This window comes from Microtus oregoni, unplaced genomic scaffold (assembly GCF_018167655.1).
Source record: "Microtus oregoni isolate MIOR12 unplaced genomic scaffold, Mior012 000016F_ref0000370, whole genome shotgun sequence".
NCBI lineage: Eukaryota > Metazoa > Chordata > Mammalia > Rodentia > Cricetidae > Microtus > Microtus oregoni.
The window spans coordinates 37,060,664-37,078,641 of NW_024543075.1; the positions used below are offsets into that span (position 1 = coordinate 37,060,664).

Sequence of the window (17,978 nt, forward strand, 5' to 3'; positions counted from 1 at the left end):
TCTTGGGGAAACTCCTCCTTGGTGATTGGACTTCAAGGTCCAACATAAAAAACTCAAAAGTTAACTTTATGGAGTAGACTTATTACAAATGGTGGAAGAACTTCTAATTGTTCACAGTATCCATTCTAAGTATGGGCTCATTGGTCTTGGGCAGATCAGGAGATAATTAAAATGAAAGATAGAAATGCTTTCTTGGTTGAATACTATATGGAAATATCTCATATCACTTCTTTTAATTGCTTCACTGCTGTAGGATGATGTTCTTGTATACTGTAAAGATTTATCACTCATATTAGTTTAATGAAATGCTGCTGATTGGTCAGAAGCCAGGCAAAAGTATAAGTGTGGCAACCAGACTAGAAGAATTCTGGGACGAGGAAAGTCATTACCCAGATACAGATACAGAGGAAACAAGATGAGACTGCCATAACTGAGAAAAGGTAACAGGCCATCTGGCTAAACCCATAAGAATTATGAGTTAATTTAAATTGTAAGAGCTAGTTAATAATAAGTCTGAGCTAAGAGGCCAAACAGTTTATAATTAATATAAGCCTTTGTGTGTACTTTGGTACTGAATACCTGTGGGACCAGGTATACCCCAACTTTTGTCGACCCTCCGCCAACACATTGGTATTGAGAAAAGCAGCATGCATGGTAGTTCCTCCTTGAAGTGTTTACCTAATTATTCTTTATAAACAAAAAAAAGGGAAGTCAGATATGAGGGATGATCAAAGAAACTGTGGAGCATCTGCCAATGACCTAACTCTTCTGTTCCTCCATCCAAAGGACTGAGATTTTCTCTCAGTTCTGTGTTACTGCTTACTGTCTCTTATCTGTCCTCAGTCCTCTGAAGTCTCTATGGTTAATTTTGGTCAGCTTGTTGCTAACTCCACCCTCTGACTCAAAGCAAGCTTTATTGTCAGAATGTGATCAAAATATCACACAACATTTCCCCCTTTTTATCTAAATAAAAAGGAAGATTTAACTCTAACATAGAGAAATTATATTTAATAAGAACAATTATCAGGTAAGAATTACATTCACAATGACCAGTCCTTTTGAAGTTGGGAAATTCGGAGAAAATACTCCATTATCTATCCTATCTTGCTGGGTCAAAAGTTTTGTACCTAATTCACTCTGTATCCTAACTTACTAACCCCAAGCTATTCTTTAATGTCTCTCAACCTTATATACTTTACACCTCTTTTGTGAGTTTTTTCTCAATTTGGTAGCAAGGAAAATTATAACTATTTAATCTTTAACTCTTTCAGAGACCCAAGAATGATATAATATTACCTGAGTAAACAGGAAATGAAAAACAATGAACTTTCAAAACTAAGAAATGACAGAAACATATGGCTGCCTAGACAGTCACCTAAGGTTCCTTTGTGACATTGGGGAATCTGTCTTTGGCCTACAGGCCTAGAAAATCTGACAGACTATTCTATGAGGAAGGAAATTTGAAGAACTATATATCTTAGACTTGACAAAGTTTAGCAATCACTTTATTTTGAGTCCTGCTTGTCCAATTTGGGCAACATACTGTTTGCAGTTGAGGCAAGGACAGTATTTTGTCCAGTGCCTAACTTTTGCCAAAAAGAAATCAAACTCCATCTGGAATTTCTTCAATGCTCATCATCTTCTCTGTAGTAGATTGGTCCTACCAGGAGAAGACATGTCTCTTTGTAATAAAAAGCTTTATATTATTAAAACATCTTAAATTCCATATTTTGTAGATTTTTTAAGTATTTGAAGACTACCTTCCTATCTGAAAATATCTTCTTTTGTCTTTGAAAACATACATAACATGACTACAATCTTAATTGTAATAGGTGACTAATCACTAACCTGTATATCTTTAATATCCTAAATAGTTTGTGATGACTAGAAATTTACATTGCATTGTTAAATGATATACATAGGTACAATACCTTAAAGAATAGTAGAAAAATATATACTGTATAACAAAATAACCTTAAATTTATATCAATATACAAAAAATCATACTGACATAACATATTTAAGATGAGTATTGATTTTTAGTTTAAAAACAAATTCAATAATCTAAACTTTTATCCCATCATTTCTATGTGCTCTACTTTTTCTTTTCAGAATGAGATCACTGAATCTAATTTCTTTTGTTTAGTTTTTTCCTGACAATTACCAGAAATTACTTGCACCAACCCCCCTAATCAATGACAAATATTCATAACCCACTGAATGATGAAAAACCATCTACACCACCTCTTTGGAATGTGGACATGATGTTCTCTAGATTGCTTCCTGTTGCCTTAGGGTGGTGGCATCTCTAGAGCACCCTGATAAAAATTAAATAATGATCAAGTCCTGGGAGATCTAGCTTTATCAGTTGCTACCAGTCTGTGTAATGGGAAAGTGTGGGTCTTATCTGAAGTAACAGCTGGAGTGCATGGGGCTATCACATCTCAACTAGCTACCTTAAAATTGTCCTGAACAGTTTGTAGTCCAAAGCTGATCTTTGGGTAATGTTTGTCACTTTAGTGGTGCTACCACAATCCAGGTGGGGCCCCATCATCATTTTGGAGACTTCAAGGTTGCTATTAGGCATGGTCATGGTTCACTGCAGAAAGCATAAACATTTTAAATGCCATGTGCAGCAGATCTCAGAGAGATTAAAAGACTACATTTTGTTAGGGACATCCAGGACACAAAAGCTTAATTTCTAGCTACCTGACAGAGACTCAAACTTGAAATCATGTACAGGAGGCCAGATAAAACCTTTTAAATAATTTCCTATTATCACTGCTTTCAAAGTGTCCCATAAATTTGGGTATGTTGTGCATTCATTTTCATTGAATTCTAGGACATCTTTAATTTCTTTATTTTTTCTTAGTTGTCCCAGGGATGATTCCGTTGAGCATTGTTCAATTTCCATGAGTTTGTTGATTTTCTGCAATTAGTGTTGCTGTTGAATTCTAACTTTAAGCGATGGTGATTCAATAAGATACAGGAGGTTATTCAAATTTTTTTGTATCTGTTGAGGTTTGCTTTGTTACCAAGTATGTTGTCAATTATAGATAAGGTTTCATGAGGTGCTGATAGGAAGGTATATTCTTTTGTGTTTAGATTAAATGTTCTGTTAAGTCCATTTTAGTCATGAAATCTGTTAGTTCTCTTATTTCTCTGTTAAGTTTCTGTTTAGTAGATCTTTCCATTGGTGAGAGTGGGGTGTTGATGATTCCTACTATTAGTGTGTGGGGTTTGATGTGTGATGTAAGATGTTTCTTTTATATGTGGGTGCTCTTCTATTTGGGGGCATAGATGTTCAGAATTGAGACTTCATCTTGATGGATTTTTTTTCTACGATGAGTATGAAGTATCCTTTCCCATCTCTTCTGGATGATTTTAGTTTGAAGTCTATTTTGTTAGATATTATAATTGCTACACTTAATTGTTTTTTGGGTCCATTTGGTTGGAAAATCTTTTCCCATCCCTTTACTCTGAGATAATGTCTGTCTTTGAGGTTGAGATGTGCTTTTTCTATATAGCAGAAACATAGATCCTGCTTTTGTATACATTCTCTTATCCTGTGTCTTTTTATTGGTGAATTGAGTTCATTGATATTAAGAGGTATCAATTACCAGTGATTGTTAGATAATTTCTGTTATTTCTTGGTGGTAGTGTTTCTTTTGGGTTTTCTGCTGTGAGGTTATCTGTTGCCTTGTTTTTTTGGGGGGGGGTGCAATTAGCTTCCTTGGATTGGAGTTTTCCTTCTAGTAATTTCTGTAATGGTGGATTTGTAAATAGGTATTATTTAAATTACCCATAGGAAACTTGCCTGCTGGCTGGCTAGAGAATCTGAGGTAGGTGGGGCAGGGGCCCAGGGTTTTGTCCAAGTACTGAGTGCCTAGAGAGTGGAGTATCCAGATGGCTGGCTGATCACTCATCTCTTGGTCTGCTGTGTGCAGTTGCATGCAGCCTGTGGTTTAGAGTTCCTCTGAGTTAACAGGGGATGGGTGAGTTTGGGGGCAGAGTGGGCCTTGTAGCTTACAGGGTCCAGTCGATGGTGGATTGTTGGAACAACCTACCTGAAAGTAGTTTTCCTGCTGACTCAACAATAATACTTGAGGAAGGTCATTGGTTAAGTAATAAAGAAACTGCTTGGCCTCATAGGTTAAAACATAGGTGGGAGGAGTAAACAGAATAGAATGCTGGGAGGAAGAGGAAGTGAGGTAAGATGCCTCAGACAGACGCCATAGCTCAGCTCTCAGAGGCAGATGCAATTCAGCTCCCACCCAGGATAGACGTAGGCTAGAATCTTCCCGGTAAGCGCACCTTGGGGTGCTACATACATTATTAGAAATGGGCTAGTCCAGGTGCGAGAGTTAACCGAGAAGAGGCTAGATATAATGGGCCAAGCAGTGTTTAAAAGAATACAGTGTCTGTGTAATTATTTCGGGGCATAAGCTAGCAGGCAGCCTGGGTGCTGGGGATGCAGCCCTGCCGCTCCCACCACTACAAATACATTTAATGATAATTTACCAAAGACACACTTACCTTCCTGTAATAAAAAAAATTAAACCACATGTCTTAATTCATGTTAGAATGCAACAATATAGATTTCCACATGATCCATGTTACATTGGACATCAGATTTTGAGCTTTCTTGTTAGTTAAAAAGGATATTTCTGTTGTTTGAGATTTAAAATACAGTTAAGGTAAAATATTTTAAGCAAATTCAGAGGGTTACTACAGTTTTGACTTGTTTTCTGTAACTCTAAGAGCTGGAATGATTTGTAGCTAATATTAAATATTAGAGCAGGATTGTGGTAGCCTATGCCTTTGGTTCCAGCAGAGATACCTCTATAAATTCGTGGTTCTATAAAGTCTAGAATAACAGTGAAGAAGGTAATGGTGCCAGATGCCTTTAATTCCACAACCCAGGAACAAAACTCAGAAACAGCTTTTAACTGGTATGTTTGCATAACAGAGAAATCACATACCACATTTACAGATCTAAGAGTAAATACACTTTATATTGAATTTATATATAAAGAAAAGGGGAAATAAAGGTATATTTATCCATATATACCAAGGTATATTTACTTTCAAAAGTTGAAAAAATTTTTTTAAATTGAAAGACAATACTTTTTCTGTTGCCAAGGAACAATTTTCCATTTTGACTAAAAACAAAAAGAGGAAATCCCATAATTAAGGTTGTGGAGGAGTTTAGCTTGTATTTTTCTGGAGAATAAAAGCATTCAACTAAGGAATCCAGAGACCACTAGACCACTAGATATTTCAGATGAAAGATCTGAAAAAAATGGATGGATCATCATGGAGATGAGCAATGGAGAAAATGACCCAAGAAATAAAGGAAATTGTCCAAATGGTATTGCCCACCTTCAGCAAGGTAAATTTTCCTAAATCTTCCCATACTTATGTTTCTGCTGCCTTCTACAGGCAAATCATCTTTGAAGTCTCAACTGAATTAAAATTTATAGCTGACTTTGAGGTTGGAGTGTACTCTCTTCTTCTCTAAAAGCGTGCATGCTTGTTAAAGGAAAATCCAAAATCTCTGACTCATACCAGAAAATCCACTTGGTATGGGACAGAAGAAAATAAAAATAGTGACTAATGTATTGCTGCTAATCTCATAAACTTATGGTTTCTAGTGGACTCTAAAACTTTTCTTAAGATATCAATACTATCTCAAAGTCTATAAGATTATTATGTATATATATAAACTTTCTGTTGTGATATTAGTGATTATACAAAGTACTAATTCTAAATACAAGCTTCACATAACTTCCTGTTTGTATTTCTAAGGTTGAGTCTGAAGCAGATAACTAGGAACTAAGTTTGTGTGTCCCAGATAAACTTAATAGATTATGGTTCTCTAATCTTTTGAAGATCTGCTGAATATAACATTTAAAATGTTTTACATTTTCTACAACAAACCATTATCTGTAAACTCTGAGTATGCCGAGAAGATGATGAGGCCATGCAATGAGTAATCTACCTGGATTGTGATAATGCTCTAAGCTGACAAACACTACATGAAGATCAGTTTTTGGACCAAATCTACTCAGGACAGTTAAATCTCTGAGTTCATATGTGACTGACATGAACCTTTTACAGAACTTTGAACTCAGAAATACTCAATCCTAAAATTGCTAAACACAATCAAGCTGGACATTGTGGGAAGCATGGCAGAAATATCTTCATTATTGTAAATAGTTTTACTTTGCTACAGCTAAAACATATCTGTTTGGATGGAAGCCTCACTCCAGCCCCTGGCATCCATATATCCAAAGAGTCTGGATGTTTGGGTAGAAGTTCCTCTCCAAGCTCCTTAGTCCCTGAGAAAGCCCACCAAATGATGACCCCTCCCCAGAGATACTCAAGACCACTGCCTCAGAGTATTTAAACAAACATGGTTTTCTGATCTTCCTTCCCCATATCCTCTCTGAGGGGTGGGGCTGGGAGGGGCTATAGCTTTGTGGAAGGATCTGGATACCTTTTTGCTACTAAACTGACATTATGGCTGGCCTAGCCATCAATACCATCAGAGATCTCAGAAGGATAAATATGTTATACCTGAGTACAGACCAAGCAGATTCCTAATCTATTAAAAATGACAAGTACCAGAGTCCATGTACTAGCCATACCCAGGTCTTCATAGCATTGGAGGCAGAAGTATACAGAATAGTAGCCTTACAGTCTTAGCTAGGACCATAAGGTGAATATTTTTGTGGTAAAGGGACATAGAAAAGACTGACCTTATTTTGTCTAGGAAAAAGTGGTACAATCAATCCTTCAATGTCCTGCTGTTTGTCCACAGTGTGGACTGGGTCCTGGCAGCAGGTGTTGCACTGGGGCATCTCACCCAGTGGTCAGTGTAATCCAGATGGAGACATCATGGTGTCCCATAATCTTCTTTGGAGACCTTGGGTTACTTCTAGGATAGTCTATATAATTTCTGTCTAATATAAGCTTTAATCATTATTTTAAATGTTGTATTCTGCAGATATCTGAAGTATGAGGTCTGCTGAGACACACTTTGTTTCTAGTTACTTCTTTTAAGTTTGACATTGAAAACATACACAGAGAACTAAATAAGGCTTATTCCTGTAATTAATTATATCAGTACTTTAAGGATGAATGACTAACTTGTATTTCCTAATAGTCTATAATAAGTTAGCAGCTCACATAAGACTAAAACTGTTGGGTTTAGCCTTAAAAAAAATAGGACCATAAGGTGAATATTTTTGTGGTAAAGGGACATAGAAAAGACTGACCTTATTTTGTCTAGGAAAAAGTGGTACAATCAATCCTTCAATGTCCTGCTGTTTGTCCACAGTGTGGACTGGGTCCTGGCAGCAGGCGTTGCACTGGGGCATCTCACCCAGTGGTCACTGTAATCCAGATGGAGAATTGAAGCTAATAAAGAGTCATTCCAAGGGTAAAAACAGAACAAGTCTGCGTCCAGCTGTTAGTGCTGTCTCCTGTGAAGGCAAGGAAAAGGTCATAGGGCAAAATGGGAACAGGAGAGAGCCTAGGGGCTAGCATTGCCCTTGACAAATTCTAAGGCACGACATCCATGTATTAAGGAAGAGCCACAAGTTTCCTTTTGCCAGAGATAAGGAGGAAGGTGACCCCTTTTTAGGGAGTAAGAACTTTCTCCAAGCAACCTGAGGGAATGGGACCTTTGTCTGAATGCCTGGCCTTGGGAAAAGGACTTCTGTTAAATATTAGCATTAGAAAAAAACAGTTTTTCAATTGAAGTTACTCTCAGTATCAATACAAAAAAAAATATGACTCAGTGTATTCAAATAACTTAAACCCAAAAAAGTTACCAAAGACAAGGATGCTAAACATACATTTTCAAGCCTGAATAGACCTTGAGCAAGGAGATGCATTTTTAAATGCACTGATCCCATGTTGTGGTGATTCCCTATTACAAAATTTTTCCTGTTGTTATTTTACAACTGCAGCTTTGTCATTGGTCCAAGGATACCCGTGTAAAAAGGGTTTTTTTTTTTTAAACTACCAAAGGGTCAAGACTCAATGGGCTTAGAGACTGTTTCCAGCCCTTTACCAGAGTGCTTAGGTATTGTCTTGCTGCATCACAAGAAATGAACATTTCTGTTTCTTGTCAGCTTTTGGTGATTATGGCTGTGACCCTAATTTTTAGCCTTTTATTTTAAGTTCAAATATTAACAATAAAATATTTTATAAGTACATATGTCCTACAGCCTTATCAATTTAAGTATTTATAAATCCTTTTTAAAAAAATAAAATTTCTTAAATGTCTTCCTGCAATATCAAAAATGAAGAATCTCTTTGGTCCCACCCTTGACAGCATATACATAAGCCTTGTAATAGATAAAGTAAAAATACTGCCAGTTCCTGAGTGGCTGCAGTGGGCAGAAGGCCATAAGACCATGCTGCAGGTCTCCAAATGGGGGCAGTGATCCATGAGTCCTAAGCAGGAAGCTGCATGTGGCTGAGGGACCTTGATGGGTTAGTCAGTCTCATGAGGAGAGACAGACAGATGGGCACACCATGAGCCCACACCGCAGGTCTCTGAAGGCAGCTGGTCCCAGGCAGGGAGCCAGTGGCAGGTGAGAGAAAGAGACATGGATAGGCAAGCCATGCAGAGTGAGGTTGAATATTTATTTAGGGGGTTATGGAAGGGAAGGGGAGAATAGAGAAGAGCAAAGAGAGGAGCAGAGAGAGGGGGTAGAGGGAGAGGGAGACTAAGAAAGAGAAAAGGGAAGGGGAGAAGTGGGAAGAGGCAGAAGCTGCCTCTTGGAGAGGGAGAGAGAAAAGAAAAGTTCAGACTGGAAGCTAAAGATCAGCTTGCCTCGGTGGACAGGGGAGGGAATGGGCATGGCTTGTCTCTTAAATGTACAGGACAGATCATTACCATCCTGTCTTTTCAGCCTACTCTATTTCACTGTACCTGGTGCTTATGGTGACTATCACCTGGCCCTGGCATTTCTAAAACTGTTAAGCTCCATTCCTGAAACTGTACATTCTTTGGGACTCTAGTCCTGCCATACATTTGTAAACCTCAGCTGTTTCTTAGGATCCCTTTATGTCTTTATAACCATTATCACCTGGGTGACTCTTAATAAAGTCTAGCTGGCAGAGCAAGGTGCATTTTCGAGTATAAAAACAATGAGGTACAGCTGTAATATTTTAAATCATATATATATATATATATATATATATATCTTGTTTTCAGAATGGGACTTGTGTCATCAACAAAAATCTATTCTAATCCAAACTTTCTTAGAGCTCTGTTGTTGCCAATTTAGGCCCACTCCACATGGTTAACTTTAATCAAGATGGTGGTGAAATCATGTGGCATCCATTATTTTGACTCTAGCAAAATCACAATCCAAAATTTAAAATTTAAAATGGAATCATGCCTTATGGTTTAAAATTATCCATTCATAGATTTTAAGTTAGCAATTCCCAGGGTATCTAATACACTTTTAACTAGTTTTATTTTAATTTTAACAAATTTTGACTGTATCTAACAAAATAAGTATGAGGCTACAGATTGTTCACATAAACCAAGTCCAAATTTTTTGACTGTTCTGCTTTGTTTTTTTCTCTTTATCCTTGTGTCAGGGGCTCAGACTGACAGAGTGACGGAAGAAACTTTTAAATAAACGTGGGTCTAACAAAGAAAGAGCCATAATCCAACTCTAGAGCTATCTTTTCAATAAAAATGCATAAAACAGTTTTAACATTATCTATACCAAAATGTCATCTGAATTTTTGCTACCTTAAACTCAGTAACCAGAGCTCAGCGATAAATTCTGAGGTCAGGCCATAAATACAGCTACAGTTGTGATGGGTGACAGCAAAAATATCCACACCACTTCTGTCTCATTCTGTCTCAGCTTTTGATTATTATTATTATTATTATTATTATATTGATTTTTATTGAGCTCTACATTTTTCTCTGCTCCCCTCAGTCTCAGATTTATGCTTGCAAGAAAATTTATGTAGACAAACATTTCAATAAAACAAGCGTATTTGGTATTTGCATGTTTGAGAAACCACAGCAAACATAGTTCACACCCCCTTCTGACCTTCTATAACTTTCTATATACCTTTAGTCCATTTTTCCTCTCTTCATTCTTTCAGTCTCCTGCTTTCTCCCTTGCTTTCCAGACAACATATCAGAATCTGTCTCGCTTTTTACCAAAGTTTTTCTTGCTTTTCAGACAACTTAACAGCTCTTAGTAAAGTGTTTCTTATGGTTTCCCTCAGTAGTATATAATATATTATGTGGCTACAACATTTTAAACAAGAACAGAAGTATGCATAGGCTATGATAAAATAACTTTAAATTTACATCACATAATATTCTGTACCAGTGTGGAAACATCAGATTAGCAGTAGTTTTTTCCATACCCTAACTAATAGTAATTTGTAACCAGCTCCTTTGAATGATGACAAATATTTATAACCCACTGTATCTGAATGACCAAAGCAGCTCTGGTGGAGGGAAGTCTGTTTATATTGTCACAATCCAGCCACTGCAGCTCAGCACCTATAGCCAGTACCCTTGTCCTGAGCCAAACCTTGGTCAGGTTTGGCCAGAAGTTGAGGCACACAGCACCCAGGGTAGGCTGAGGGGACCCATCCAGCAGCATGGGAGGGGACAGGGTAGCATGCAGCATGGTTTTAAAAAGATTGTTAACTTCTCTAACCACAGAAATTAATCCTGGATTCTCTGTTCAGCATTTAAAATCTTATTGGGGCACATTTGCCCCCAACAACTGTAGCTGGTAGTCTTGCTACATTGTAACAACAAGGCTGTATAACCCAGTGCTGCAGCCTCTTGCTTATTTGACAAACTTGCCTGTATTGATCTCACAGGACAGGCCAGGGCTGACTTTTTTCAATGAAATGTTTAGGGCAGGTGGAGATTATTTGTCTTATCCCTTTTGGGAAAACATACACCTAGGAGTCGTCCCCATGGTATGTCCAGTCAAGTCAGCCATCAACAGAGGTACAAAGACAAAACATACAAGACTGACAAACAGAAAAGTTAGACAAAGGGCCCAAAGCAAACTCCCACAGGTACCAGATCATCTGATTTGTTGAGAGCCCAGATATTTGGCCTCAATATGACCCAAACCATACAGATGAGATGGAGTCATTCAGTAAGGCTACCTGATCCTCAGATACTTCAGATTCAGAGTTATAGATGGGGTCCTACTGGGTCTCTGATGGCATGGTCTCAGATGAGAAACCCCCAACTAGACTAGAAAAGGGAACATATCCCCAATTCCTTCAGGACAGCCCTCTAGTTCATCTGCCAGGGCAAATTGACCTGTTTAGATTCAGATTCAGATTCTGAGATCTGCACTGACAGAAAACAGACAAAGACAGACAAGACTTTGAACACAGATAGACTTACCATGGTTGATCAGAATAAACCTTCAAGTCAGGGGTCCCAATGGGGATCTCTGGGGATCTGGACAAGCCCCCAAATGCTATGTCTAGTCCATGGGGACCCCAAAAGATGACCAGGGAGATCAACTTACCAAAATGCAAAAGCAAAGTTTATTGTGTGCACCGGCAGGGACCTCATCAGCACAGCAGAGAGAGGAGGTACCATATTCTTCTACTGGGCATTATTTAAAGGCAAAAACTAGAAAAGTTACATTAGCCAAGTGTGGGGTGATGGGTTCAATCCTGACTGGCTCATGTCTAGGGACTTTTGAGAAATTTTATTTTCGAAGCTCACTGTTGTTTGTCAAGTTTTCTTATTGGCTGACCTTCAGGTGGGGACATCCTGTAGTTTTCTGTACTTTCCAATGGCTACCCTGTTACTTTTGCCCCTAATCATTTCTGAGGACTAGAATGTTTTACAGGAAATAGCATACACAAGACACAAGATCGGGGTGGAGGACAACATGGAAAGAACAGGTATGTGGATATTGCCATTTATGAATCATTAAGAATAGGTCGATAGTAGATAACAGGAGTGGATATTTTCTCAATGTGTTTTGCACATGCTTTAGACTGTCAAAATTAGAGGCATCTGTGATATTTACTCACTAATGCAAAGATATAGGAGGGGAAAATGGAAGGGGAGGAGAATATGAGGGAATGGGATGGTTGAGATGGGGGAAGGACAGAGAGAGAAAGAGAGAGAGAGAGGGAGAGAGAGAGAGAGAGAGAGAGAGAGAGAGAGAGAGAGAAGAGTAAAATGTCTTGATAGAGGGAGCCGTTATGGGGCTAACAAGAAACCTGGCACTAAGGAAATTCCCAAGAATCCACACCAATGACCCTACCGAGGATCTTAAGCAGTAGTGAAGAGGATGCCTGAATTTTCCTTTCCTCAGAATCAGATTGATAACTACCTTAATTATCGTCATAGAACCTTCACCTAGTAAATGATGGAAGCTGGTGCAGCAATTCACAGAGAGCTCCCACAAGTCCAGTCAAAGAGATGGAGTAGGAGCAAAAGGGTCAACACCATGATGGGGACACCCACTGCAACAACTTATCTGAGCTAATGGGAGCTCACTGACTCTGGACTGACAGAGGGAACCAGTATAGGACCAAACTAGATTCTCTGAATATGGGTGATAATTGTATGGCTACGGCAGTCTGTGGGGCCACTGGCAGTGGGACCAGATTTATTCCTACTGCTTGAACTTGGTTCTCAAATCCCATTCTCTTTGAAGGAATACATTGTTCAGCCTAGACTAGTGGGCAATGGCTGTGGCCATGCCTCAAAGCAATGTGCTAGACTTCGTTTACTGCCCATGGGAAGCCTTACCAACTGAGTAGTGGATGGGGGGTGTGGGGGAAGGTATGGGAGAGGGAGGAGTGAAGGGAGTGGGAACTAGGATTTGTATGTAAAATGAGAAAAGGTTGTTTTAAAAAATAAATTAATTGATTAAAAAAGAAACCAGTCATCTCCAAGAAGCTTTAAAAAAGAGAAAAGAGAGAGAATTGTCATGAGAAAAGGAAATGACAGTATCTACTCAAAGTACATTTTAAGAAGTTACAAATTCCACACAAAGGGAAATTTATCCATCTAGGACTACTGAAAAGCTTCATTCAGTGTAATAATTGTTAGTTGTGCTTAGATAATTCTAACACTATCATTCCCGGAGACAGACTAGGAAGTGAACTCTACAACTGCAGAAGACAGAGACAATATAAATCAGTTACATAGAGAAGTTAAAAAGGACAATACAGATAGAAAGATATGGGGAGACAAAACTTTTTGACTGTTAGGTGGAGATCTGGTTGGGGAGGTCTTTCTTTCTATGTGTTGCTTTCATTGGTTAATGAACAAAGGAACTGCTTTGGGCCTATAGCAGAGCTATAGGGGAACAGAAATAGCTAGGGAAAACTAAATAACATGCTGGGAGAAAGGAGGCAGAGGGAGAGGGACACCATGGATCCACTGCCAGAGACATGCTGAAACTTTGCTGGTAGGCTACAATCTCGTGGTGATACACAGATTAATGGAGATGGGTGAAATTAAGATGTAAGAGTTAACCAATAAGAAGTTAGAGCTAATGGGCCACGCAGTGTTTTAAATAATATAGTTTCTGTGTGGTTATTTTGGTTTTGCCGGGATGAACAAGCAGCTCCTCCTCCTATAGAGATCAATCAAAGAGGAAGCATTCCATGACTCCTATGGCCCAGATGTGTTGAATGGATGCTGTGATCTGCACTATTCTCCTGTAGAAGTTCTCAGGTAAAGTAGGAAAGCAGAGGCTAATATACATATCAGGAAATTTGTTACTAATATTATGACAATTGATATCAAAGGAACAGGCACTGTAAGATTCAATACCTAGGTAAAAGAGAGAAATTCCTTAAGTTTACATAGACAAGCTCTTTCCAATATATCCCCTTTTTATTTTAAAAAATGAATTAGTTTCTTTTTACTTTTTATGTGTATGAGTGCTTTGAAAGCATGGATATATACCATGTACATGCCTACTGCCTAGAGAAGGGAGAAGATTGTGTTGAATCTACTAGACTTGCGATTGTAAGATTGTTGTTAGCCACAGTGTGGCTTCTGGGAACTGAACCTATGTCCTATACAAGAATAGTGTGTGCTCTTCAACACTAAGTCATTTTCCAGTCCATTCAATTTACTATTAATTCCACCCATATTCCTTGTCATGTATTTCTAGTTTGTCTAGACTGCTTCTTCTTTTATCTGTTTCCCGTGTGTGTGTGTGTGTGTGTGTGTGTGTGTGTGTGTGTGTGTGTGTGTGTTTAAGAGCACAAATTAGGCGAGTTGGTTCTTTCTTTCCACCATGTGATCAAAGCAAGATTATCGTGCTTGGCTTGTTGGCAATGAACTTACCTGTTGAGCCTCTGCTTCTTGATCTTAACGACTCTCATGTTAGAAGATTTATACCTACCTCCCCTGACATTTTGTTGCTAGCCTTTTTCACTAAAAAAAAAATTCAAAATGCCTCATAAAATTTTTAAGGTGCTTTTGACTACATGAGACCTTAGATATTTAGCATATAAACCCTAAGTTCCTGAACACAAAGACTAGCCTCACCATAAACAGTAAATCCACATCTCTGAGATTAAAATATCCTGCTCTTTTCTCCATTTTACGTTAGGTATAAACTGACCATTGATAGCTGAGAAATAATAAATTAATGAGCAGTAAGAAACATTAATTTACATATCAATAAAAATTTCAGGCTTATTCTTTACATATTTGAAAATAGTTTAGGGAGAAGGCATCAAAAAACCAGTAGTATCTTTCTTCATGGCTTAAAATTATCTTTGGAACATTCTATCAACTTTGGAATTATTTTACAGGTGGATACAAGATAACAATTGAGACACTGAAAAATAAAGGTAGCTATGATGGTTCTGAGTAGTGTTAGCCAATGTAGGATAGCAATGAAACCTCCATGGGTCAAGTGATATTTAAACAGGAAACTAAGAAGGGCTCAGGTTATGGAGAGTGGGCAAAAAGCCACCAGACAGAAAATAGCAAGTGCCCTCAGCCTGAGAATTTCAAGAATTAAAAAGCAAGTCAGAGTATTCCAAGAAGGCACTTGTGGAAAATAAATGAGTATTTGGATTCTACTTAAAAGAGCATTTAGAATCTATTCTTTTCTAAATATAAATTCTCTAAAGAGTATTTGGGTTCTATTATATTTTATTCCAAAGTGAATAGAGTGAATTGGATCTTTCAAATAGGAGTAGCCTAATATAACAGTGCTTAAAAGTATATGTCCTATAGACAATTAATGACAGCATTTCAAGTAAAATAAACATCAACCTGGCAAGATATACCCCTGGAGCTATAGTATGGGAGTTAATAATTACTTTCTGAGTGGATCTAGATTTAACTCCACAAGATGAAAATTACCTAACACCACTATCAGGTTCAAAATCTGAGCTAAACATGTCATAAATCCTAGGGAAGAACCCACCATCATTATTCCCCCTAATAGACATAGTGTTAAAACAGTTTTCAATGGCATATCATTATACCCACAGATTAGTTCATTTCCCAACCCTTGATTAGCACACAAATCATGAACATAGAGAGTTAGAGACTGTAGAAGACTCAGCACAATATCTGTATCATACCTCCTTCCTCCCAAGCTCAGGAATTGTTATGAAATGTAGGTGGAAAGATTGTAAGAGCAAGAGCTGGTGGATGGCTATAAATAACAATGTTTTCATAACACCACAGAAAGATTTCAGATATGAGCTCATGTTATCTATGTCAGCATGCACAAGCTCAAACCAGACAAAATCCCAGCATATAGAGAGGACATGAGCATGAAGACCACCACCAATAGCTGAGGAATTATTGGCAAATGATATCTTTTAGGAGAAGGAGAGTCAGTTTTCTTTTAAGTGTGTGGCATCTGGTAGGTGAAGCATGCTTCATTTGAAGCCTAAAGTTCTAACTATGTACAGGTAACACAAGTTGGATGATAAAAGAGAAAGCTTGGTTTATAGGAGAGGTAATTACAATGAGATGAGTTAGAAGAGGGGGTAAATATGATCAAAATATACTGCATAATATTTTTAAAGACACATTTAAAAAATAAAAAGGAAAATTCAATAAATATAACAACTACATATACTGGGAGAAAAAAAGATGAACACAAAAGGAATAACAAGGGGCTGGAAAGATGGCTCAGAGGTTAAGAGCATCTTCCAAAGGTCCTGAGTTCAATTCCCAGCAACCACATGGTGGCTCACAACCATCTGTAATAGAGTCTGGTGCCCTCTTCTGTCCTGAAGGCATACACAAAGACAGAATCTTGTATACACAATAAATAAATAAATATTTTTTAAAAAAAATAACAAGAACACCAATAGCCAAACTGGAGATGGTGGTCCAGCTGTTTTGGTATAATTGTCATTATTAAATTAAGTCATACAGAAATTTTCATTATTAAATTAAGTCATCCAGAACAATAAATTACCCTATGAAAATATTTTCTTAACTAGTTGTCTGTTCAGAGCATCCTTAATCTCATTATTCCTGAGACTATAGATGAGTGGGTTCAACATGGGGATCACCACCATGTAGAACACAGATAACACCTTGTTCTGGTCTGTGGAGTAGCTGGACTTGGGCATCACATAGATGAATGTGGTGGTCCCATAGAACAGTGTGACAGCAGTGAGGTGGGAGGTGCAGGTGGAGAAGGCCTTCTGGCGGCCCTCAGTGGATCCCATCTTCAGGATGGTGATGAGGATGTAGGTGTAGGAGACAACAATGACAAACACTGTGATCATGATTACTGATCCAGCAGAAAATGAGGTAACAACTGCAGAGACACTAACATCAGAACAGGAGAGTTCCATCAAAGGAGCAAAGTCACAGTAAAAGTGATTGACTCTGTTTGGTCCACAGAAAACAAAATAATGAAAGGAAAGGGCAAAGGAGAAAGCATCAAGAAAACTCCCTATATAACATCCTGCAACTAACTGGATACAGACTTGTGTGGACATTTTGGTTGAATACAGCAGTGGGTTGCAAATTGCTATGAAGCGATCATAAGCCATGGCAGCTAGAAGAAAGCATTCAAGTGTTCCAAAAAAAGCAGCTGAGCCAAACTGTATAAAACATCCAAGATATGAGATAGTACTTTGATTTACCAGGAAGTTGACAAGCATATTGGGTGTGACAGAAGATGAGAGGCCTATGTCAGTAGAAGCCAAGTGACTCAGAAAAAAGCACATGGGGTGATGGAGCTGGGAAGAGACTCTGATGAGGAGGATGGTGCTGAGGTTCCCAGACACGGTGACCAGGTAGATGCACAGGATGATGGTGAAGAGGACGACTTTAAGGACTGGGTCATCTGTCAGGCCCAATAGAATGAACTCTGTCACTGCAGTGTGGTTTCCACTTTCCAGGAGAGCCATGTACATGGTAGCTGCTGCCAGAGCAAGGCTGTGAGGGAGACATTACAGGAAGAGCTTTAGAAATAGGTCACTTCATTTCATTTAATACATACGTGGAGATCATTAACAACTAATGCACTTTCCAAAACATTGAACCAACCATGGCTGATTTATTTGGGCTGTCATTATTTTATATTTGAGGCCCTCAATTATTTAAGCAATAAAGCTAGAATGCTTTTGCAAATAAAAAATAATTTCTAAGTCATCTCACCAGGTTAAGTTTCATAATTTTAAACTTTAGCCTCGATAATTGACAATGTTTTATTATAACTAAATACAAGTAGAAATTATAGGGTTTTTTAATAACTAAGATAGAAGAGGGATCACGCTTCCCACTTTTACAAATGGAGCTTCCTAGTGTAAGTTCATTAAATATTTTTAAATAGATCATTGCTCTTAAAGTACATTGAATTATTAATTTTATCATCATGTAGAATATAAATAATATGTAGCATATTATAATTAATTTTTATTAAAACACATCAAATCCATTCTCAGTATCACAGTGTTTTCTAACAGGAGTGTGATGGAAT

The 17,978-nt window shown here is 38.0% G+C and overlaps 1 protein-coding gene across 1 annotated transcript; it reads right to left on the minus strand.

The window, feature by feature from the left end:
- Positions 1-16,461: 16,461 nt before the first annotated feature.
- Positions 16,462-17,406, minus strand: LOC121457699 (olfactory receptor 494-like). The gene has a single exon (XM_041666632.1). The coding sequence runs from the start codon at positions 17,404-17,406 to the stop codon at positions 16,462-16,464; it is 945 nt and encodes a 314-aa protein (XP_041522566.1).
- Between the last annotated feature and the right edge of the window lie 572 nt (positions 17,407-17,978).